Here is a 24,593-nt window from a genome sequence, read left to right on the forward strand (position 1 = left end):
ACTTTATTAATACACAACACACAAACTCCCTATTAACATTTATTCTTTTATTAATACACAATAAACTCCTCATTAACATTCATTCATTTATGAACAATAATTCATTCATTTATTATCAATAAATTCCCCATTACCATTCATTCATTTATTAATACACAACAAACTCCCCATTAACATTAATTCATTTATTAATACACAATAAACTTCCCATTAACATTAATTCATTTATTAATACAAAATAAACACCCCATTAACATTAATCAATTTATTAATAAACATACACCCCATTAACATTCATTCATATATTAATACAAAATAAACACCCCATTTATATTCATTGATTTATTAATACACAACAAACTCTCCATTTACATCTATTCATTTATTAATACACAACAAACTCCCCATTAAAATTAATTCATTTATTAATACACAACAAACTCCCCATTAACATTCATTCATTTATGAACAATAATTCATTCATTTTTTAACAATAAACTCCACATTAACATTCTTTCGTTATTGTGGTGGTAATGATGGTGGCTATGATGTGGGGTTGATGCTGCAGTTGGTCTGCAGGTCTAGGTTCAGCAGCAGTATGTGCTGAAAGAATGAGGTCAGCTGGCTACCTGAATATACTGATTATAGACCAGGTTATTCAATCAATGGATTTTTTATTTCCTAATGACACAAGCATATTCCAAGATGACAATGTCAGGATTCATGATGCTGGAATTGTGAAAGAGTGATTCAGGGAGCATGAGATCATCATTTTTACAGATGGATTGTTCACCACAGACCTTAACCCCATTGAGAATCTTTTTGAAAAATTAATGCAATTCTGGACAGATATAAATATGCCACAGTAATTGAACGCTAAAGGGTTAAAGGTGGTCCGACCAAATATTAGAATGTGTGACCCTTTTTTTTGGTCAGGTAGCTGTTGTTTTGGACACACATGGATCAGACCGACACTCTAGATGTGGTTTGTTCTTTGTAGTGTAAAATAAAAATATAGAGAAGTACTAATAGATTTATTTTTTAGATTTATTATTTGTTCAAAAAGACGCTCAAACATGAAGCAAAAATGAAAGTGAATGCCACAGTGATTTACAACAAAGTATCTGATTGTACTCCATTTGCAACCTTGAACACACAGTCAGAGTATCAGTGCAACTGATAAAAAGAAACACCCTGGAAACAACTCCTTTACATTTACACGGGCTGCCTTTACACTGGGAGAACAATTCACAATGAATAGACCAAAATAAATGCTCCAAAATGAGCTAAAATACTGTTTTTTATTTTAAATTGCTTTATTGGATTTTTAAGGTCTATACAGTACTGTGCAGAAACTGAAATGAACATTAAAACAAACACAAACACACACACACACACTTTATATATATATAACGACAGTGTTCAGTGAGAGTGTCTACTGTAAACTAAATAAACACAGCAGTGGATTGTTTATTTTTCTTTATTTGCATGTGTTCTTACTCTTACTGACCATATAAACAGATTTACCGATAATTTTTCACACTCTGAAGGCTTTTGTACAGTACTATTTAGGACGTTAAATTAGGCACCAGTGAATTATATGGTATGTGCTGTATATACTGAGCATTTACTGCAGATAAATTACAAGGTAGTCTTTAAATAAATTAATTTACAGCCATAAACTGTTTTAATTCCACACAGTGGAGGTGGAAGGGCTTGGTTCTACTCAGCAGTCAGCCTTCTCTCAGTCAGCGCGGGAGAGAACGGTCCGACTAACCAGTTCAGGGGCGTGTTGTTCAGTAGATATTCTGTTACTCCGTCCAGTGACTGTCGTACCTGTCAGAAAGGGAGAGACACCTAATATAAGTGATGCACTGAAACGAAACATTTGGCCAAAGTTTGAACAACAAACATTTCAATCAAATACCCTACATTTATTTTTGTTTTGTGTTTAAAATAATAAGCAGTTTCAAAACTACAATTTAAAAATATTTATTGAACAATGTTTAGCTAGCTAGTTACCTCATTGCTACTCTAGATATTCTAGTGCATGTTTAGTCATATATTTACCTCAGCAGTGTACTTTTAGTCAGAAATTTACCTCAGCAGTGCATTTTTAGTCATAAATTTACCTCAGCAGTGCATTTTAGTCAGAAATGTACCCCAGTCGTGCATTTTTAGTCATAAATTTACCTCAACAGGGCACTTTTAGTCATAAATTTACCTCAACAGGGCACTTTTACTCAGAAATTTACCCCAGCAGTGCACCTTTAGCCAGAAATTACCTCAGCATTGTACTTTTACTCAGAAATCTACCACAGCTGTGAACTTTTAGTCAAAAATTTACCTCACCAGTGCACCTTTAGTCATACATTTACCTCAGCAGAGCACTTTTAGTCATACATTTACCTCAGCGGTGCATTTTCACTCATAAATTTACCTCAGTAGTGCACTTTTAGTCATCAATTTACCCTAGCAGTGCACTTTTATTCAGAAATGTACCTCAGCAGTACACGTTTAGTCAGAAATTCACCTCAGAAGTGCACTTTTAGCCATAGATTTACCACAGCAGTGCATTTTTAGTCATACATTTACCTCACCAGTGCTACTCAAAACTCACTCAACATTAGTGAAGTTCACACAGAGAAAGGCAGTCAGTTTTTCTGTAAGCTCTACTGCCTTGTTCTTTCGTTTATGTACCTGGGCAAGCTGCTGGCGGCTTTGCTGGAGCAGCAGGGGGGTAAGGCTGGTGGTTTTGCCCAGAGAAGTGTGGAGGTCCTCGGCCGTGCGGCGGGCGTTCTGCAGCTGCTCCTGGACCACTCCGGGCAGACCCTGCGCACTGGATACTACACTCCTGCTGGCCATCCGCAACTGCTCACTCAGTCCACGAACCATTGAGAGAGTACGCCCCTCCATCTGCTGCAGAAAAACAAGATAAGGATTGAGGTTTGAGATGAGTGATGGTTTGAGAAGAACTCGTTCAGAGTGGAGGTTTAAGAAGTCGTCATTCAGAGTGGTGGTTTGATTTGAGATTAAATCATTCAAAGGGGGATTTGATTTGAGATTAATTCATTCAGAGTGGTGGTTGGATTTGAGACTAATTTACTCAGACTGGGGTTTGATTTGAGATTAATTCATTCAGAGTGGTGGTTGGATTTTAGATTAAATCATTCAAAGAGGGGATTTGAAAAGATTTAATTCAGAGTGGGGGTTTGAGACGAGAACATTCAGAGTGGGGGTTTGATTTAAAATAAATTAATTCAGAGTGGGGGTTTGATTTGAAATTAATTAATTCAGAGTGGGGGTTTGAGACGAGAACATTCAGAGTGGATGTTTGAGACGAGAACATTCAGAGTGGGGGTTTGATTTGAGATTAATTCATTCAGAGTGGGGGTTTGATTTGAAATTAATTAATTCAGAGTGGGGGTTTGAGAAGAACTCATTTAAATGGTGGTTTAATATGAGATAAACTCATTCAGAGTGGGGTTTTGTGAAAAGAACATTCAGAGTGGAGGTTTGAGATTAAATCATTCCGATTGGAGGTTTGAGATTATCCAATTGAGGCTGGGGGTTTGGTGTGAAATAAATAAAAACTTACCAATTCAGATTTGTGCTGTGATTCGGTAGTGGTGGCGATTGGAACTCGGGGTTGCCAGGACTACAACACAAATAGATATTTTACTTATAATCCAAAATTTTAGAATCTTCCTTGATAACGTTATCTAGAACCCATTGTTTCACACCAAATCCCCAAACCCACCTCTGTTTAAATCTACAATGCAGAATATTTTTGAATAATGAACAAACAATAAAATTAAGGTGTGTCCAAACTTTTGACTGGTACTGTATACTTTTATTACTCTTGATTTTAGAAGAGATAATGGATAAGTAGATGTCCTAAGATGCCCTATGGCATTCTACCATATAGTGTACTAACTTTTTTTTTTTTTTCCCCCCACAGTTCACACTTACCTCTCCCTGGTCTTTCACTACGTCCACCTCCACCTCCTCTGCTACATCTTTGTGCTGCCCCTCTCTCCACTCCTTCCAGCGGTTCAGCAGCTGCTCTGGAGCGCCCCCTAGCCAGCTGGCAGTGCGTGCGGTCTCCAGCAGGTCCAGTGTGCTGGTGATCTGGGTGATGACGGTGTGGGTGGCGTCCCGGGCGTTTCGGGCTTTGTTTACGGAAAGCTCCAGCGCTCTCTCTCGGACTCGGGCTGACAACTTACCCAGACGGACAAAGTAGCTGGGGGCGGAGCTTAGGGCAACTCCGCCTTCTTCGTTCGGCAGAGGCTCAGCCAGATCCGCTGTGCAAGGAAAGAAAAAATGATTAGTGAATTTAACTTCAATAAGTAAGAGCTGTTGACTTTTGGATCATTCAGAAGCAGAACTCACCCAGTTCTTTCTCAGTTAGAGGAAGGTTATGGTCCACCCAGTCCTCAGAGCGGGTCAGCGCCAGGCCCACCCCACTGCTGACCATCTGACCCACCCTGCTGGCCATGACTGTGCTAATGCCCTCGTTCACAGCCGTGCGGGTCATCTCCACACCCCCCATCACCGCCCCCACCACGGCCTCCTTCGCCCCCGTCACAGACTGGTACATCTTGTCCACTGTTTCTGACACCAGCTGTGGAAATGACAGAAAGGAGGGTGGTTCTGAGTGGCTGCTCTGGTACCCCAGTTGGCTGGCATGGTGTTCCTAAGGGGTTACTAGGTGCTTGATAAGGGTGTAGATAAGTTCTAGTTATGGTCTACTATGTAGTGAATATAATGCTGCAAAAACAGTGGATGTTTGGTGGCTTTTAAATGGTTGCTGTGGTTGCTATGGTGTTGATAAGTGGTGGTCATGGTATCCTAGTTGGTTGCAAAGGTATTCCTATGTGATTTTTAGTTATTTTCTAAGGTGTTGCTTAGTGGCGATTATGGTATCCCAGATGGTTGCAATTGTGTTCCTAAGTGTTTTTAGTGATTTGCTATGGTGTTGCTAAGTGGTGGTCATGGTATCCCAGTTGGCTGGCATGGTGTTCCTAAGTCGTTACTAGGTGCTTGATAAGATTGTTGTTAAGTGCTAGTTATGGTCTACTATGTGGTGGATATAATGCTGTAAAAATTGGTTGCTGTTTGGTGGCTTTTAAATGGTTGCTGTTGTTGCTATGGTTTTGCTTCTCATGGCATCCCGGTTGGTCGCAATGGGGTTCCTAATTGATTTCTAGTTATTTGCCAAGGTGTAACTAAGTGGTTGCCATGGTCTCCAAGTTGGTTGCAATGGTGTTCCTAAGTGATTTGCTATGGTGTTGCTAAGTGGTGGTCATGGTATCCCAGTTGGCTGGCATGGTGTTCCTAAGTGGTTACTATGTGCTTGATAAGGGTGTTGTTAAGTGCTAGTTATGGTCTACTATGTGGTGGATATAATGCTGTAAAAATCGGTTGTTGTTGTTTGGTGGCTTTTAAAAGGTTGCTGTGGTTGCTATGGTTTTGCTTCTCATGGCATCCCGGTTGGTCGAAATGGGGTTCCTAATTGATTTCTAGTTATTTACCAAGGTGTTTCTAAGTGGTTGCCATGGTATCCAAGTTGGTTGCAATGGTGTTCCTAAGTGATTTGCTATGGTGTTGCTAAGTGGTACCAAGGTGGTTGCTTATGGCTTCTCAGTTGGTTGCTATAATGTCGCTAAGTTGTTGCTACAGGGGTGCTACAACAGGCTTTGCAATGGTATTTTTGTACAGTTGTCTCTTAGCTGTTGCTATGTGGTTGCTAAGAGGTTGCTATGGTGTACCAGGCAGTTGTCAAATTGTTGCTGTGGTACCACATTTGGTTGGTTGAGTGTTACTAGTGTATTTGTATCATTGTGCCATTAATAGAGTGCTTTATTTAAATGAGAATGTTTAGCCTCACCTTGTCTGCTGGCTGTTGTAACACTGGAAGCTTTTCCTCCACTTTATCCAGTCCTTTCATGGCATACTCATTCACCATTGCAACTGTAAAATAAGTACAAGATGTAATTAAACAAAGAAAACATACTATTTTTAATACTGTTTATAGAAACATTAGAATGGACAGCTCATATGTATTAGTGGATAAACACAATTTATTAAAGGAAGTGTTTAAATCTGGTGGAGGCCAGGAAACTCAGGCTGTGGGTGGGGGAGCATTATCCTGCTGAAACCACCGCTGTGGCCACTGGATGTCTTGCACGTAGCACTGAGCCCTTACTGTCCCTTGTATCACTACTAGAGGAGACTAACTGTATGCGATGGCTCTTCAGATAACCATAACAGCAGTATGGGGCAGTGTGTCACTACTCAAACCCAACTCTTGTCAGAACCCAAACAGAACTGGAATTTGTCACTAAAGACTATGTGGCTCCAGTCTGAAGATTGCTGGATGATGGACGGTATAGGTGGCGAGTATTTTGCCAAAAAGGCCTTCATGCATTTCTCAGTCCAATGATTCTCTCCCACACAATGTCTTAATTAGCGCTTAGATTATCTGCCCGAACCCGGCCTGACCCGAGGCTGAGATTTCCCACCACATTCCTCGGGCTGGGTCGGGTCGGGCTCCAGCAAATAGTCTGAGATGTAGGCATCTTTTTTTTTTATTATATTTTTATTTTTAAATAAAGCTCTGGTGTGATAACCACAATGTTGCTAAGTAACCAGTTATTATTGTTATTTATTTATAAGCGCTGTTTTCACTCCCGCAGTTCAACAGCGGGGGGTGTTGTGCTGATTCTGTCCGCGAAGCGGGAGTCAGGTTCAGCAGGGAGTCGTATTCGGCACAACAGCGGCCGCGCGGCAAATATCTTTGTGTGTAATGTAGAGGCATGACTAGCAGTCACCAATCTCTCACCAGGAGGTGCACTACACAAAAGTAGCCTCTTTGTATAGCTTTTTATAAGGCACTTTTACACCCTCCTGTGGCAAGACTTACTGTTTAATCAGTAACTGCATGCAGAGTGTTGCAGTATTTTATTTTTTTTTTGGTCAGTAAGTGTATATAAAATTATTATAAAGATTTATTCAACTCACTCTGTGGTTCCAGTCTGTCCAGTATAGGCTTGGTTCCCGTACTGGCCGCAGCCCCCAGTGTACGGACCCCACTCTCAGCAGCGTCCATCACCCCCCTGAGGATGGGCACACTGTCCTTAGTGCTGGTGTAGGCACTGGACACCGCATCATACGCAGAGCTGACGAAGGGCAGGTTACCCACCCGAGACATTAAACTCTAAAAAACAGAATGAGATCATTTGTAAACGGCATTTCTTCTGAAATCACGGGTATTAATAAGAGTTTTTGTTGGAGTAACTGTCTCTACTTTCCAAATCTACTAGATTTTAGAGCATTGCCTTGATAATTTGATTGCATTCAGAGACAGGAGCATTAATAAGGTCATGCACTCACAGGAGTCACCTGTTGCTCTTGAGAGTCGGTGTCACTCGTTTTAGCGTTCTCTGCCATGGTGGACTGAGATAACCTGTTAACAGACAGAAAAAAAAAAAAGTGTGTTCCGTGGTTGTGGAATGTTTAGGAACCTCTGATCTAAAAGCTCACAGTATTGGTTACACTTTCTACTCATGCAATTTATTATCTGCAATCATTTCTTTTAAGCAATCAACCAAACACTGACACACATGATACGGGTTAAAGTATCAGGCACTGATCACAGATAAGACCACTGTAAAAATAACAGATAACAGAGTGGGCTAAGAATCAAAGAGCACTTCATTCACTCTCAGAGTCTATATCACACCTCCAGCACTGTCCAATCACTTTCCAATCACTGAAATACAGCTCAGAACATTTCATTGTGTGTATGAGTGTGTGTGTGTGTGTGTGTGTGTGTGTGTGTGTGTGTGTGTGTGTGTGAGAAACAGGGCTGTGAGATAAATCATACTATTTTACGTTATCTTGATATGAGTTGATCACAATAAACACAATGAAAGTGCTGCAATAACGTTGTGAATAAAAGCAAACTCAAAATGTATTACCCAAAAACACTGTGACCATGTGACACAACTAAATTGGAGGCAGAGTAAGGTAAAGTAAGGTGGAGTTGTAACGCTGGAACAGACGGGAGGCGGACGTAAAAGCGGGTAAGACAAGATTTATTAAATAACAGATAAACAAACAAACAAATAAGGAATTAACGAGGAAATATAAAAACAAACAAACAGGGAAAATAACCAAGAACTAAACTAGACAGATAATAACTAAACAGGGCTGGGGATATATACAAGGAAATAAACATAAATAAATATAAACAAGAAATAAACAAGGAAACAAACAAAAGAAAGAAACACGGAATAAACAGTGAATAACTGATAAACAAAGAACTATGGGATGAGGAACAAAACTACTATAAACGTGGCGAGACAAACGACAGAGAAAGGGGCAAAGACCAACGACCAAACATAGACAAAAGGGTACTATATATACTTACAGGAAACAATGAACACCTGGGGAGACAGGTAACGAGGGGCGGAGCTACAAATTACAGACACGTGACGGAAAATAACTTGGGCAACACACTGGGAAACGCAGAAAACACAAGGAAACAGAGCAGGGCGTGACAGGAGTAAAGTAGAGGAAGGCAGAGGGAGGTAGAATGAAGTAGAGTAGTGGTTCTTAAACTATAGTACTGGTTCCACTGGTGGTACTCAAAGCATCCCAAGGTGGTACACTAGATGACCTCAGAAAAAACGACGGCTTGCATTGAAATACTAAGAACTGAAATCCAAGTTTCCACCTTTCATTTTCTATCTAACATTATATCAGTTAGTGTTTAGTGATTTGCCTTTTAGAACCTGTATATAAGCTACATTTCAGTCCTTCACTCTCAGAGCTACTGTTTTATAATTATAAACATCAGTTATATTGGCCCTCGAATAAAACCCTGTGAAACACCACAGAATATGATAACCTGTATCAATCAGCCAGTCACAAACAGCTCATTACAGTTTCTGCATTACAGTTAATAAATGTTAAAAAAAAGGTTAAAAAAAAAAAAAAAACACTGTAGTGTACTACTTAGCTCTCATGTTGTTTTATTTTCCTCTCTCTAAATCCTTCTGAGAGTCCCAGTATGAATACTGTATTAACCAAAACAGTAAACAATCAAATAGCGAACCTAATTATACTGACTTACAGACTACAAAAACAAGCAAGCTCCACAGAACAACTGGGTAAACATATAATGGCATGTATACAGTATGTGTGGATTACATGTCTAGATTACTGTGTATAAATACCTGTGTGTGTGGTATTTACATGCGTTTCTGTGAAATGGCTTGTAGGTGGTATTTGGAGATTTTAGTTTGGTCATTGGTGGAACATGGCCTAAAAAGTTTGAGAACTACTGAAGTAGAGTAAGATAGAGAGAGGTAGAATTAGGCAAAGTGAGGTAGAGCAAAGCAGAGTGAGGTAGAGTGAGGTAGAGCAAGGCAGAGTAAAGTAGATTAAGGTGGGGCAAAGCAAAGTAAGGTAGAGTGAGGCAAAGAGAGGTAGAATGATGGACAGTAAGATGGAGTGAGGCAGAGCAAAGAAGAGTGAGGTAAAGTGATGCATGGCAAGGTAGAATGGGGTAAAGTGAGGTAAGACAAAGCAAAGTGAGGTAGAGTAAGGTGGGCAAAGCAAAGCGAGGTACAGTAAAGGAGGTAGAACGAAGTAGAGCAAGGTAGTGAGACAGAGCAAAGCAGAGTGAGGTAAAGTGAGGCAGAGCAAAGCAGAGTGAGGTAAAGTGAGGCAGAGCAAAGCAAAGTGAGGTAAAGTGAGGCAGAGCAAAGCAAAGTGAGGTAAAGTGAGGCAGAGCAAAGCAAAGTGACATAGCGTGAAGCAGAATGAGGTAAAGCAAGGCAGAGTAAAGTAGATTAAGGTGGGGCAAAGCAGAGTGAGGTAAAGTGAGGTAGAGCAAAGCAGAGTGAGGTAGAGTAAGGTGGGCAAAGCAAAGTGAAGTACAGTAAAGGAGGTAAAATGAAGTAGAGCAAGGTAGTGAGACAGAGCAAAGCAAAGTGAGGCAGAGCAAGGTAGAGTGAGGTAAAGAGAGGCAGAGCAAAGCAGAGTGAGGTAGAGTGAGGCAGAGCAAAGCAGAGTGAGGCAGAGCAAAGCAGAGTGAGGTAAAGTGTGGCAGAGCAAGGTAGAATGGGGTAAAGTGAGGTAGAGCAAAGCAGAGTGAGGTAGAGTAAGGTGGGCAAAGTAAAGTGAGGTACAGTGAAGGAGGTAGAATTAAGTAGAGTAAGGTAAAGTGAGGCAGAGCAAAGCAGAGTGAGGTAAAGTGAGACAGAGCAAAGCAGAGTGAGGTAAAGTGAGGCAGAGCAAGGTAGAGTGAGGTAAAGAGAGGCAGAGCAAGGTAGAGTGAGGTAAAATGAGGCAGAGCAAGGTAGAGTGAGGTAAAATGAGGCAGAGTGAGGTAGAATGAGGTAGAGATAGAAAAAGGCGGAGTGAGAAAGAGAAAAGTACAATGAACTAGAGCAAGGTAGAATGAGGCAGTGAAATAAATAAGTGCAGTCAAACCAAGTGCTGAAAAAAAAACTTTTAAGTTTAAAATTATTAATAATATTAATTTATTGAGCTTTCTAATGATATTATTATATCCAACAGTGTTCTCACACATCACGATTTTTGCCCATGTCTTTTACACTTAGTGTGAAATCTGGATCTACAGCGTGTCGATCACAAGACGAGGATGCACGTCACACAGTCACACAGTAACGTCACGGTGTGGAGGAGAGAAACCATTACCATCGGGACAGCCAATGAAGACGAGAACTCATTCCTGCTCCTCTCTTATAATTAACCCATTCACCTCCAGCCCCAAATCAAGTATGAAGGGGGAAACCCCCACAGAGAGTGTTCTGATTGGTCTGTGTACAACAGATCTGGTTTTCATTCTAATCAAGCAGAACATCATCTGACTCCAGTGATTTAATCACTTGGTCTCAGTATTTAAACAGTCATTCATTTACAGTATCAAAAACAGTTCATCAGTGGATCAGTGGATCCATGTCAATTTGAGTGAAAAATTGCAATGATCAGCCATAACATTAGCACCACTGCCAGGCGGTTAGTTAAAGGATAATTCTGGTGTGAATTGGACTTAGGCTGTAGTGAAATGAACTTTTGTCAAATAGTCCACCTTCATTCACTAAAATACAGTCCATGGATGCAATTGCCTAAATTCCAGCTGTTGCTGAAAATATACAGCTCTGGAAAAAAATAAGAGACCACTTAAAATGATGAGTTTCTTTGATTTTACCAAATTGAAAACCTCTGGAATATAATCAAGAGGACGATGGATGATCACAAGTCATCAAACCAAACTGAACTGCTTGAATTTTTGCACCAGGAGTAAAGCAGCATAAAGCTATCCAAAAGCAGTGTGTAAGACTGGTGGAGGAGAACATGGCATGCATTAAATCTGAGATTAAAAAAACAGGGTTATTCCACCAAATATTGATTTTTATTGAACTCTTACAACTTTATGGATATTAACTTGTTTTCTTTTAATTATCTGATGTCTGAAAGCTCTGCATAATTTGTTTTATTTTCTGCACATAAATGCTCTAAACGACAATATTTTTATTTGGAGTTTGGAAGAAATGTTGTCTGTAGTTTATATAGAATAAAACAACAATGTTAATTTTACTCAAACATATACCCATACATAGCAAAATCAGAAAAACTGATTTAGAAATTAAAGTGGTCTCTTATTTTTTTTTAAAGGGATAACTGAAGGGGAATCTGAAGGTACTGTGTTCATAAACAATGTTGTTTTAATAAGCTGTGTAATCTGTGCACTTTCAAAAGCTCTCAGAGTTTCTTTTTAAAGGTCAGGGCCCTGGTATCATTGTGGCTCCATCCCTGCTGAGCCTGGCTGTTAGCATTGCGGCTTTCACCTGAGTGTTTCGTATTGCACTCTGCCATCCTGCATATGTCACCATGCACCATGGAATAGTCATGGCAAAATATTTAAAAAACAATAATTTAATGTTTCACCTCCACCATCAATAATATCGCTCATATAATTTAAACTCTGTATAAAATGCTTAAAAAAAACAGGAACAACGTTTTTTTTAACAATTAGATTTTTATATTTGTGCTCAGTTAAGATCTCCACCACATGTTGTTGTGGCATGTTTTTACTCGTCATCTTTCACAGGCGTGAAAACCCGTCAGACAGATATGATGTCATCAGTATATTGCCCAACTGCTGACAGCTCACCAAGCAAAGTCCACCCTGCTTACTCATGACCTGACCTGACAGTGGAGCAGGTTTTATGAAATTCAGACAATGAGTGCAGTTCACTGACCCAAAACATTTACATCCCTGCACTTGTGTTAATATAATGTAATGTACCCACTCATATTAACCCTTAAATGACACAAAGCCACCTTGAGGATTATGTTATAGGGTCCATACAGCACATTTTTAACCCCCTTAAAATATATGTAAGATTTTGGCTGTGGCAAAAAGTCATAATTAATTTACACATCGATATTCTAGGCTCTTTCTAAAACAGCTTCTGATACGGTACCTTTAAATACAACAAACAATTATTATATTATTAATTTTCACTGTTATATTATTAAAAATTACACTGTTCCAAGCTTGGCTGGTGCTCTGTGCTGAAACACTCCTTATAACTTCAGCATGAGTGGGAGGGACTAAACTGCTGTAGGCTGTTTTTGCGGCACCATAAAATCTGTTTTGTAGTTAAATTTGAGTAAAAAGTTTAGGATCCTAAATTTATATAATTAATTTATTTTTTCTAATTAATAGGACTTTAGCCTTTTTTTCGTTTTTTGATTATGTTACTATGTACCATCAGATGGAGCTAAATAATATAAACCAAAAATATCAAGTTTTACCTCACCATGGTGGAAATAAAGCAGCTAGTCATTCAAAGTAGTGCTAACTATTTTTTTTTTTTTTTTTTTTAAGGCACAACACTATGCACTCACATGCCAAAAGTCATGAGACAGCAGCATGTAACACTGGCTTCCATGAAACATTGTGATATCATGGGACACAATAGTAACACAACAGTCCCATGACTTTTGGCATGCATGTTATACTGTGATTTTTTTTACAGTAAATTCAAAGCATTACTACAGTTTATTACACCAGTGTTATAGATAACAGTGTTGGTACTATATACAGGTACCATCACTAATATGTTCTATAAGACATTTAAGTACATTATTACCCACACGCACATTATTCTAAACTAATACAGAAGTACACAACACTAAAATAATCAAATGAATTACTATAAATACTGATTGTTTAGGTTGTGTAGCTGTCAGTGGTGGAAAGTAATGAATTAATGAATTACATTTTCTCAAGTTACTGTAATTGAGTAGATTTTATAAGTAATTTGTCATTTTTAAAGTTGTTTTTAAAATAGGTAATTTTACTTTTACTCAAGTACATTTTGACACAAGTAATTTACTTTTCTGCGTTGGATAACTCCTAATTACTGAGTAAAAAAAATGCTGGGGGGGAAAAAAACTATTTTATTGCATAGCAATGGCAAGTTAAAAAACAATAATGAACTGTAAAAATATAAAAATACAGTTTATAGTCACCTATATTACCATAACTTTTTAATAGTAAAGAAAAAAATGGATCATAGAAACCTATGCCTGAAAGGTCCAAATTATTATGTGGAATAATAGTTCATTAAAAACAATCTAATTTATGATTTGTTGTACTTTTTTACATCAAATAATTAAAAGTAACTATGTAACATTTACTCAAAGTACATTTTAAATTGAGTACTTTTTACTTTAACTCGAGCAGATTTTTAGATGAGTACTTTTACTTGAGTAGAATTTTAGCAAAGTAAAGGTACTTTTACTTAATTACAATTTTTTTTTTACTTTTTACACCTCTGGTAGCTGTCAATCATTTCTACAGTATCCTCCCCGTCCAATCACAGAGAGAGAGGACAGAGCAGCTGTATACGTCAACTTTGCCCCACTTCCTTTTCCTTCTCTTCCACTTTCATTCTTTCTTCATTTAAAAGAAACCTAAGCAAAAAGAACCCAAAACCTGCTACCAGAACCTGAGAGAAATGTTCTGCTGACCCACTGATGGCCACACACATTCACACACAGTCTAGATCCAACAGAACCGGGCTGGAGTTTTAACCCATGAGCTCACTCACTGACTCCCATTCAGTCCATTCAAACCCAGCAGACTGACTACAGTACTAACTCTGCTCTGAGGAACTAAAACTTTCTCCTATACACACACACACACCTAGAACCATAATACATAAACATAACCAATAATTATTAATATAAAATAAAGAGTACAAGTGACTCACCTGTCAGTGTAAAACCCAGTGTCCTCTGGCCAGTCAGCTGCTGTGGTGGAGCTGCTGCTGCTGGTGGTGGTGGTGATAGTTGGAGGTGGTGATAGTAGTTGGAGGTGCTGTGGGAGGTGGGTGGTGTTAATAAAACAGGCCCAACCCCGATTCAGGAGGAGGTCCTACTACACCAATCCCTGCTCTGCTCTCTGCTGGATTGTGAAATTGTGAAGCTCCTGCTTCTGTCCGTCTCTGACTGACTGAGGTGTTGTTCTCACAGTCAGGTGCCAACTGGGCACGGTTACTGGGATTTGTTCCATTATACGCCCCAGTAAACATTTCATTATCGTGCCAAATACATAACAAAGAAGAGCAGCTAACAAGGTTAGAGCTTCTTCTAGACCACGAATTAATCAAAATAAATATTTGACTATACTAACACACCTTAAAATATAAGAATAACATTGAAAAGTTACTTTATTTTTAGCAATTCAATAAATTATATCGCTGCTGTCCAATAAAAAACTAGTATCTCCAAAACGGCACCTTTACAGGAGAGAGAAAAAAAAGTCAATGCAAAAAGAGTTCATTTCAGGTTGGAGAATTTTTTATTGGTCCATTCATTAAGAAATTATGTAGTAAACTAAAAATCAACAAAAATGGAGATCTATTTTAAACGTCTATTTATTATTGCTGATGATTTTGGCTTACAGCCAATGAAAACTCAAAAATCAGTGTTTCAGAAAATTAGAATATTATTTAAGACACAATTGCCAATCCTGCTGGAAAATGAAATCCACATCTCCATAAAAGTTGTCAGCAGAGGGAAGCAGTAGTGTAAAAGTAGTGTTTCCATGCAAATGGATGCAAAATAAACAACAGACAGTTAATAGTTAATGAAATGACTTTTATATATCTTTAAACTTATAAAAAATATATACATAAAAAAATCTCCAAACATGCACCTACAGTCACATCACCTTCATTCTGCAGATTTCCTTCATTCACTGTTTTATAACCACCTTCACACAAATAAAACACAATAAAATACAATAAAACAATAAAATAAATGCAAACATTGTAACAAATGAAAATAATACGAAACAATAAAAAGCATGACAGAGACTCCTGACAGAACATCTCTGAGTGAGAGTGTGTGAGACGGTTCTGAAGGCACAGACAGTATTACTGCTGGCTGCATAAGATAAAATAAAAAATAAAACAATACTGATCCCTTTATTCTTTCCTCGTTTCCTTCATATAAAACACTGATCACACACACTTACACTTACACACACACTAATACTGTCAATATACCACACACACACACACCTTATTATTAAAGAGCACACCTGATTGCAAGTGCAAGCATTGTATAGGCTTACACTATATGGACAAAAGTGTTGGGACAACTGCAGATGTTGGTTTAATCTGCCTTTGTTGGAGTAACTGTTTCTATTGTCCAGAGAAGGCACTGTTATGAACATTGCTGTAAGGATTTGATTGCATACAGCAAAAAGTTGGGCCAGTTACCCAAACATGTTCATATATACCATATACTAGCTCTCATAACTCTCATTTTTATATTATTAAGAAGGTACTTTATTTTACTAATTCGGTTCAAAATATAAAACTCATATCATATAGATGTATTAAACACAGAGTGATCTATTTTAAGTGTTTATTTCTTTTATTGTTGATGATTATGGCTTAAGACCAGAAATCAGTGTCTCAGAAAATTGGAATATTATATAAGTCCTACTGGTACTTTTGGCAGTGTGCCAAGTCCTACTGGAAAATGAAATCCCCATCTCCATAAAAGTTGTCAGCAGAGGGAAGCATGAAGTGCTGTAAGATTTTGCGGGAAAACAAAACAGCACTGACTTTAAACTTGATAACAAAAAAAACAGTGAACCAACACCAGCAGAAGACATGCCTCTCCAAACCATCTCTGATCATCAGTTAATTTTACATTTCATTTGTAAAAAAAAAAAAAGGGAGCAGAGTCTGGAGAAAGAGTGGAGAGACAGACAGTCCAAACTGCTTGAGGTCTAGTGTGAATTTTCCACCAATCAGTGATGGTTTGGATAAAGAGACATGTCATCTGCTGGTGTTGATCCACTGTGTTATGATGCAGATTTCATTTTCCAGCAGGAATTGGCACATTGTCTAAGTCTGCCAAAAGTACCAATTGGTCTTATATAATGTTCTAATTTTCGGAGGCTGTAAGCCATAATCATCAACAATAAAATAAAAACACGCTTAAAATAGATCACTTTGTGTGTAATATGTCTATATAATATATGAGGTTCACATTTTGAACTGAATTACTAAAATAAAGTAACCATTTCGTCTCTTTTACAACTGTAGCAAACACGTTCAGAGGAAAGTGCCGGACCCCGAGCTCTTCTGATACATCAGCCAACAGATGCCTGTGCTGGCAAGCATCACAATGGGAGGGATGAGGGAGAGAGCACCACCTACCCACCCAGAGAGAGTATGGACAATTGTACTCGCTCGGACTCCGGCTGCTGCAGCATGGCAAAAGCGGTATGATGCGGGCCAACTGCCACACTTACGCCATCCATAAGTACGGAACGGAACTCCATTATTCCAGAGGACACAGTTGCACTGCTCTACAGCTAAATACTGGGGGGGAGGGGGTGGCATTAGGCATGGGGCCAATAGACTCTATATGGCCATTACCTGTTTTATTGTTGGCAGTACTTCTCATTAACAGAGAAGTTGTGTATATGGACACAGATATAGATCAGTTTGAGAGCACATGAGGGGGGGGCACCTACTCAACATTAGGCAAGTGGTACTAATGTTATGGCTCATTGGTGTATGCTGGCTTGGTTTGTGTTCTTCCCAAATAAGGAAAAACATTAATAATAATAAAAAAAGACAAAAAAAATATCAATGTTCACGTTCTACACAGGTTCTCAAGGCCAGAAGTGCAGAAGATGCAGGTATTTCTTTCCCTTTCCAGGTGACCTTCTCACCTGTGTTGCTGTCTCAGCTAAGGAACTGATGACCCTCAGCTCTTCTTCTTCTTCTTGTTCTGAGCAGATTAAAATGACAATTCTCCCTCACTTTAAAAAAAAGATCAAGAGATCTAAAAGAACCCTGTTCATTGTTGATGACATCACTTTTTCCTCCTCGTCTCTGGTGCCCTCCTGTGGTTGGTCTTGTTGAGGATGGCTCTCAGGGTGCTGCTCATGTAGTACGGCCGAGCCGCAGAGCCGTCGTTCTTCTCCAGATCCGCCACTGAGGACAAGGGTAGACCAATCAAATCAGACAAATTCACAGAGACAATTTTGGGTAGAAAAAAATAAGGGTAAATTCAATAGTGTGAATCCTCCACTCTGAAAGTAGTTGGTCAGCTGAGGTTTTTTTGGAGAGAGATTATTTGGATTTGCACTGAAGTTACGAGGTTTTTATGCGATAATGGAAGCTTAGAAACAGCAAACAGCATGATGTTCACTGTAGGCATCAAACAGAGTGCTACTCCGACACACTCTCTCTATTATCTATTCATCTTTATTTCTGTCTGTCTATCTATCTGTCTTTGTTTCTCTCTGTCCGTCCATTCATCAATCGATCTATATGACAGCATGTCTATTTCTGTCTGTCTGTCTTTACTTCTGTCTGTCGGTCTATTTTCTTTCTGTCTATCTGTGTGTCCATCTTTATTTATTTGTCTGTTTGTCAGTGTGTAATTGTGTCTTTACAAACTTCTGTTTGTCTGTCTGTATTTTCTGTCTGTCTGTCTGCCTGTTTGTCTCTCCAACTTTACTTCTGTTTGTCTGTCTTTTCTTTTCTTTCTGTCTGTACTTCTATCTCTGTATTTTCTTAAGTTTGTCTGTCTGTCTATTTTCTGTCTGTCTGTTTATTTTCTATCTTTACTTCTGTCTGTCTTCTGTTTGTCTGTCTTTATTTCTATCTTTTCTACTGTCTGTCTTATTTCTCTCTGTTTTTTCTTCTATTTGTCTGTATTTTCTGTCTGTCTGTCTCTATTTCTATATTTACTTCTGTCTTTATTTTCTACTGTCTGTCTTTTCTTTTGCCTGTCTATTTTCTGTCTCTGTCTTTATTTCTATCTTAACTTCTGTCTGTCTTTACTTCTGTCCGTCACTGTCCATTTTCTGTCTGTCTGTCTTTATTTCTATCTTTAAATCTGTCTGTCTGTCTTTATTTCATTACATCTGTCTGTCTTTTCTTTCATCTGTTTGTCTATTTTCTGTCTCTGTCTGTCTTTATTTCTGTCTTTACTTCTGTCTGTCTTTATTTCATTACTTCTGTCTGTCTTTTCTTCTGCCTGTCTATTTTCTGTCTATGTCTGTCTTTATTTCTAACTTTGCTTCTGTCTGACTGTCTTTTCTCCTGTCTGTCTACCAATAGTCTGTGTTAGCGACATTAGCCTTGTAGCTCCAGTGTGCTAACTAAATATGCATCAAACTATAAATATTGCAATTATAATCCAGATGTTCAAGTATGCAAAATTTTGCATCTCAAATTTTTTATATAAATGTTCTTTATACTGTATCAGAACATGATGGTGAATGGACCAATAATAATGCTCCAAAATGACTTCACATTTGCTGTTTTGAAAATGCAAGTTATACTGAGTGCAATACTGTAAAATAATTTAAGAATATAAGAATGAACAGGATAAATAAACACTACAGCAGATTAAATCATTTATATCACTCGGTTTTATTCAAAGAGAAAAATTCAACCTTTTAACTGATCTATTTTTTACAAAACATCCCCCTTTTATAAAAAAGACATGAAATTCCCCCATAACAGCACAGAGGGGTGCGGGCACAGCTCCAGCGTCTGCTCCACACACCGTACAAAATTACCAAAAATGGCTTTTACATCCTTTTATAAACGTTACTTCAAAATAGAAGTGTAAAACCATAAACGAGAAGCACTTCCCCCATTTCAAATGAGGCACAAATTACTACACGCTCCGTACAGCTCATAATCATCTGTACAGCTCAGAAAACATTCACACAGTTCATAAACATGCTGACCAAAGAGAGATTACTGCATCCATTTAGACTTCTTTAGGCCAGAAACATACAATGCAAGGACGCTAATGCTAATGCTAATGCCTAGCCAATGCTCTTTATACGCACGGTCCTACTGTACACATTACATTACTGTTTCAGTTTAAAAACTCAGGGGTCGCTAGAGGACACATCATATGCTGCGTTCCAGTTAACTAGGATGAGTTGACGGTATGCCAGTTAAACATTCAGATATCAGCTGTGATTATTAGCATTGTACCAAGTTAGCATTGCTAACAATGCATTATACAGTATTCTGAGCATCCAAACACCTCAGAAACATTGTCCACAGGTAGACTTTAGACATTAGTGAGTGTTGGAAGACACTAATACACAGTAGTGATGATAAAACTATATAATACTACTGCTTTTACTGCTGTTGATGTGCAGGGCAGCCATCTTGGATTTTGAACTCAGGGTTATGAAGGTTCTCCTTACCTTTTATAGTACGAAATCCAACCTGTAGAAACGTTCCAATTTAAATCTCCTACTTTGAATTAGGAAATACTGACATCCAAGTTTAAATGAAACGCAGCATTAGTATTTTGATAGCTGATTGTAAAAAAAAATAATAATAAAAAGCTTCTGTAGCACCCCCTTGTGGAAATGCTCAGAATGCAGCTTGCACTTTAAAAAAAAAATTGAATATCATTGAAAAGTTACTTTATTTCAGTAATAAAATTGTTTAAAATGTGAAACTCATACATTATATAGATGTATTGCACCCAGAGTGATCTATTTTAAGCATTTATTTATTTTATTGGTGATGATTATGGCTTACAGATGATGAAAAACCCAACAAAAATTAGTGTTTTAGAACATTAGAATAGTATATAAGTCCAAATGGTATTTTTCGGCAGTGTGGGCAGTGTGCCAAGTCCTGCTGGAAAATGAAATCTGCATATCTATAATAGTTGTCAGCAGAGAGAAAGTTCTCTGACAACTTTTATGATGATGTGGATTTCATTTTCCAGCAGGACTTGGCACACTGCCCACACTTCTAAAAGTACAAATTGGTCAGATTTTTGGATTTTTCATTGGATGTAAGTCATAATAATCAACAATAAAAGAAATATACTCTTAAAATATATCGCTCTGTGTGTGTAATCCTTATAATATATGAGTTTCATATTTTGAACTGAATTACTGAAATAAACTGAAATAAATACTTTTCAATAAGATGCACTAGTATCATTTGTCATCCCTATATTTTAATGCATCTGTGAAAATTCAGTCTGCACAGCTCAAAGCATCTTTCTTTGCATCCTTGCATGAAGTATATTTCTGGTCTTAAACACACACAGTTGTCAACAGTCAAGCTTTACCTGTTGTTATATTATAAAAAATGCACTCACTGCCCAATATATCATAAACACCCACCATGTATTTCCACTCTCTGTAGACTGTTACTGTATTTTCCCATCTCCCACACAGGCTATATTTACCCTGTTCATCACTGCAACTTAAAATATGTTTGTAATAAAGTTACCAAGGAGAGTAAACTCACATATCAGTGTTAGTTTTTAATATATTTGTGATAGTGTTGAAGATTTGCTGTACTAAGTACTAAGCTGAACTGACCCTGAAGGAATCATTAAATCAGTGACCACAAGCCTCCTCACCTGCAGATCACCCTGCATATATGTGTAAAAAAATCCCATTCAAAAAATATGTTTAAAATATGTTTAGAGATAAATAAGTGAATAATATATCACTAATTATATTAATCTCAAATGTTCGTTATTTTTTTGCCGTACAAATATGTTACACCTTTTTAATATATACTGCCATATACTGTGAATATATATCGTTACATATTTTCAACATACACTGCCACACTGTCACAGTATTAACTCTCATATAGAGCCTTGTATAGTCAATAAAATTTCCCAAACAGTGTTGATATACACAGTCATATATAGGAGTATATGTTCATAATATATCATCAATATATGTTGCTATATACAATTAATAATAACAATAACAATTTCCCAAATGCTGTTAATATATACTGCATTATACTGCCAATGTATACAGCAATATGCTTTTAATACACACTGCCATACATTATGTACTGCCTTATACTGCCATTTGCTGCCAATATACAATTTATATTATATACTCTATATTTGTTCAATATGTACAGCCATATACTGTCATACATAGTCAATACAAATTTCCAAATACATTCAATATACAGTCATATCAGTAAGAGCCTTGACAAGAATCTTCTCAATATACTCTAAATATATACCATCACATACTATTAATACATACTACAATATATTTTCAATATATGCTGCTATGTAGTGTCAATATAAATAGTGCCATATATAGTCAATGTATACACTGTCATTTACTTCCATATATCCTATCATATATAGTGTCATATACAATCAGGACAAGTTCCCCAAACACCGCTAACATAATAATATACAGCTTTTTACTGCCAATGTATACAGCAATATGCTTTTTGCTTTCAATACTCGCTGCCATATACCATCAATATACTCTACCTTATATGGTCATACCTGTTCAATATATACTGCCCTATACTGAAAATATATTTATATATATATTTATAGTCATAAACTGCCAATTTGCACTAGAATATGCTGCCACGTCAACATATTACTGCCATAATACACACTCATATACTGTCATATATATCATATACTGTCAATATAAACTGAAAAAAAAAGGGTTGAGTGGGATTGAATGGGATTCCTCACAGCAGTAGCTCAGACAGTAAAATCGTGCAGGGAGGAGGCTTTGAGGTCGCTATCCTGAAGAAGTTTATTCTGGATGAAGATTGTTTTTGTGAGGAGAAATAATTATGTTTGCATAAATCTATCTGGTGGTGATGAACAGAAATATGTATGTAGAGTATGTAGTCTACCTAATACACAAGACCACTCACTCCACCTGGCCCTGCTTATGGAGTCCATGCTCATTTTAGTGAGTTACCTTCATTACCACACCTGATTTCTCTCATCAGCTCGTTAATAAGCCCTTCAAAGAGGAACCAGACTGGGAAACACCTGACCAGCTGATCTTCACTCTATAGTTACAGTATATTGGCTAACTGAGAGGATGCTGAAGGTAAGGCCATGAAGAAAAGAAGGCCAGCACAGAGAGAAAGAAAGAGAGAGAGAGAGAGAGAGAGAGAGAGAGAGAGAGAGAGAGAGAGAGAGAGAGAGAAAGAGAGGGAGATACAAAATCCAGAAGTATAACTGCAAAAAGGCAGACGAGAGTTAGCAGAATCAGAATTAAACGGCTAATAAAGGAATACTCCACCATAATTCAGCCCAATCTCAATTTGCAAATACAAATAAGTGGGTCTCAGAGAACTAAGTGGTCCAGCGAACTAAGTTGCTGCCACTATGATCGGGAGATTGCTGGTTTGAATCCCGGTCATGCTGCTTGCAAACATCAGCTGCCGGAGCCCCGAGAGAGCACAATTGGCCTTGCTCTCTCTCTGGGTGGGTAGATGGCGTTCTTTCCCCACATCACTACAAAGGGTGATGTCGATCAGCACAAGGCTGCGTCTGTGAGCTGATGTATCAGAACCGAGTCACAGCGCTTTCCTCCAATGCTGAAATTATCTGTGTCAATAAAGGCCAACATCAGACTTAAAAACAGTGGAGTATTCCTTTACTCGCTATTGTCTCTGTCCTGAGCACGTATCCCAGCATGCTTTGCTCTACGCCAGAGAGGACAGTCAGTCAGTGAGACCAAAGAAATCCAGTCATCCAGTCAGAGAGAGAGAGAGAGAGAAAGAAAGAAAGAAAGAAAGAAAGAAAGAAAGAAAGAAAGAAAGAAAGATAGTGGGCGTGTCTCAGGATGGGGAGTACTGTTTGGCACGGTGATCAGATCTCTTAAGGATTTTATGAAGGCCTGTAGGCATGTAGTACGGTTTAGACGGAGATCCATCGTTTCTCTCCAGATCTTCACCTGAAACACGTTCCGTCACCGGAGAACAGCAGCAAGGAACAGCAGAGGAACAGCAGGGAGCAGGAGGAAAACAGCCAAGTAGAGCAGTGGAGAACAGCAAGAGAGGAGAGGAACAGAAAGATAAGGATAAGAGTAGAGTTAGCTTTAAAAAAAAGTTAGCATTAAAAAAAATAATAATAATAAAATCATAAACTTAACATTCATATTATTTGTATTATTAAAGGAAAATTTAAAAAGTCAAGTACAGAAGAACAGGGAAGAGCCAGAAAAGACAACAGCAAGCAGGTAAACTTCAGCTTAGGTAAAAACTCTGGGAAGATTTTTGCTTTTTTGTAAATTGTGCATCATTAAAATGGTGGAGGGATACATGCAGGAGGTGTGTGGCAGAAAATAGTCCCCCCCAAAAGAGGATTTGTTTAAAATGATCTCTAGTTTAGTATACAATCATTAAAAAACGAATATAAAAGATAATGAAATTATATTCTGTAAAATCCCATCAATATATATATATATATATATATATATATATATATATATTGATGGGATTTTACAGAATATAATTTTATTATCTTTTATATTCGTTTGCTGCCACATGGTGTTGATATATCCTGCCCCAATATTTCACAGTGGTTCTGAAAGGAGTTCTAAGAAGACCTGGGCTCATTAATCAATAAAAGCTTACTATTTTAGTAAAGTAAGTTAAAAAACAAAATATACTGACAATATATTCTGACATAATAGTTAAAGGAAGTTTTATTTCTAAAATCTGTTTTTAAAATATATCATTTTAAAATATATAATTGAAATGATGGAGGGATTTATGCAGGTGATGTGTGGCAGAAAAAGTATTTGTGTAAAATGACCTTTATTATAGTATACAGTCAGTAAAAAACGTAAGATAATGAAATTTTATCCTGCTAAATTATGGTGTCAATACATACTGCCACAATAGTTTACAGTAAATGCTTATCAATAAAATATACATTTTATCAATAAAAGTACCTTTACCACTATTTTATTATTGTAAAGTGTCAGTAAAAACCACAAGATACTGGCAATATATCCTGCTAGAATACTTTTAAAATATACTGGCATACACTGACATATACGATATAGTGCCATATAATGTCAATATATACTGCCATAATAATTTACAATGGTTCTGAGAAGATTTTGGCTCAAGTATCAATAAAATAGTGGAGGGATACCTGTACATACAGGATTGTGTGTGTGGCAGAAAAGTAGTCCCATCCCCCAA

At 37.7% G+C, this 24,593-nt stretch overlaps 2 protein-coding genes across 6 annotated transcripts in view; both read right to left on the minus strand.

Moving 5' to 3' along the window:
* Positions 1-407: 407 nt before the first annotated feature.
* Positions 408-14,431, minus strand: plin3 (perilipin 3). Of its 4 annotated transcripts, none has more exons than XM_049485971.1 (9): positions 14,322-14,431; positions 7,405-7,468; positions 7,024-7,219; positions 5,891-5,973; positions 4,393-4,624; positions 3,973-4,304; positions 3,599-3,658; positions 2,701-2,919; positions 408-1,836 (listed from the first exon to the last, which is right to left on the minus strand). In XM_049485971.1, the coding sequence occupies exons 2-9, from the start codon at positions 7,450-7,452 to the stop codon at positions 1,723-1,725; spliced, it is 1,284 nt and encodes a 427-aa protein (XP_049341928.1). In that variant the 5' UTR covers positions 7,453-7,468; positions 14,322-14,431; the 3' UTR covers positions 408-1,722. The 4 variants fall into 4 exon arrangements, with proteins under 4 accessions (XP_049341928.1, XP_049341927.1, XP_049341930.1 ...); XM_049485970.1 differs by having other exon boundaries at positions 7,396-7,468; XM_049485973.1 differs by lacking the exon at positions 3,599-3,658.
* Positions 14,432-15,189: 758 nt separating this feature from the next.
* The window catches only part of slc44a5b (solute carrier family 44 member 5b), a 57,173-nt gene continuing 47,769 nt past the window's right edge, over positions 15,190-24,593 (minus strand). The window contains exon 22 of one of the 2 annotated variants that reach the window (XM_007236931.4): positions 15,190-17,573. In XM_007236931.4, the coding sequence (XP_007236993.3) occupies positions 17,452-17,573 (122 nt within the window). In that variant the 3' untranslated portion in view covers positions 15,190-17,451. Of the gene's footprint in view, positions 17,574-19,003; positions 23,336-24,593 lie in introns of those variants that run through there. The other variant, XM_007236932.3, reaches the window with a different exon arrangement.

The sequence above is a fragment of the Astyanax mexicanus genome, chromosome 12, assembly GCF_023375975.1.
Source record: "Astyanax mexicanus isolate ESR-SI-001 chromosome 12, AstMex3_surface, whole genome shotgun sequence".
NCBI lineage: Eukaryota > Metazoa > Chordata > Actinopteri > Characiformes > Acestrorhamphidae > Astyanax > Astyanax mexicanus.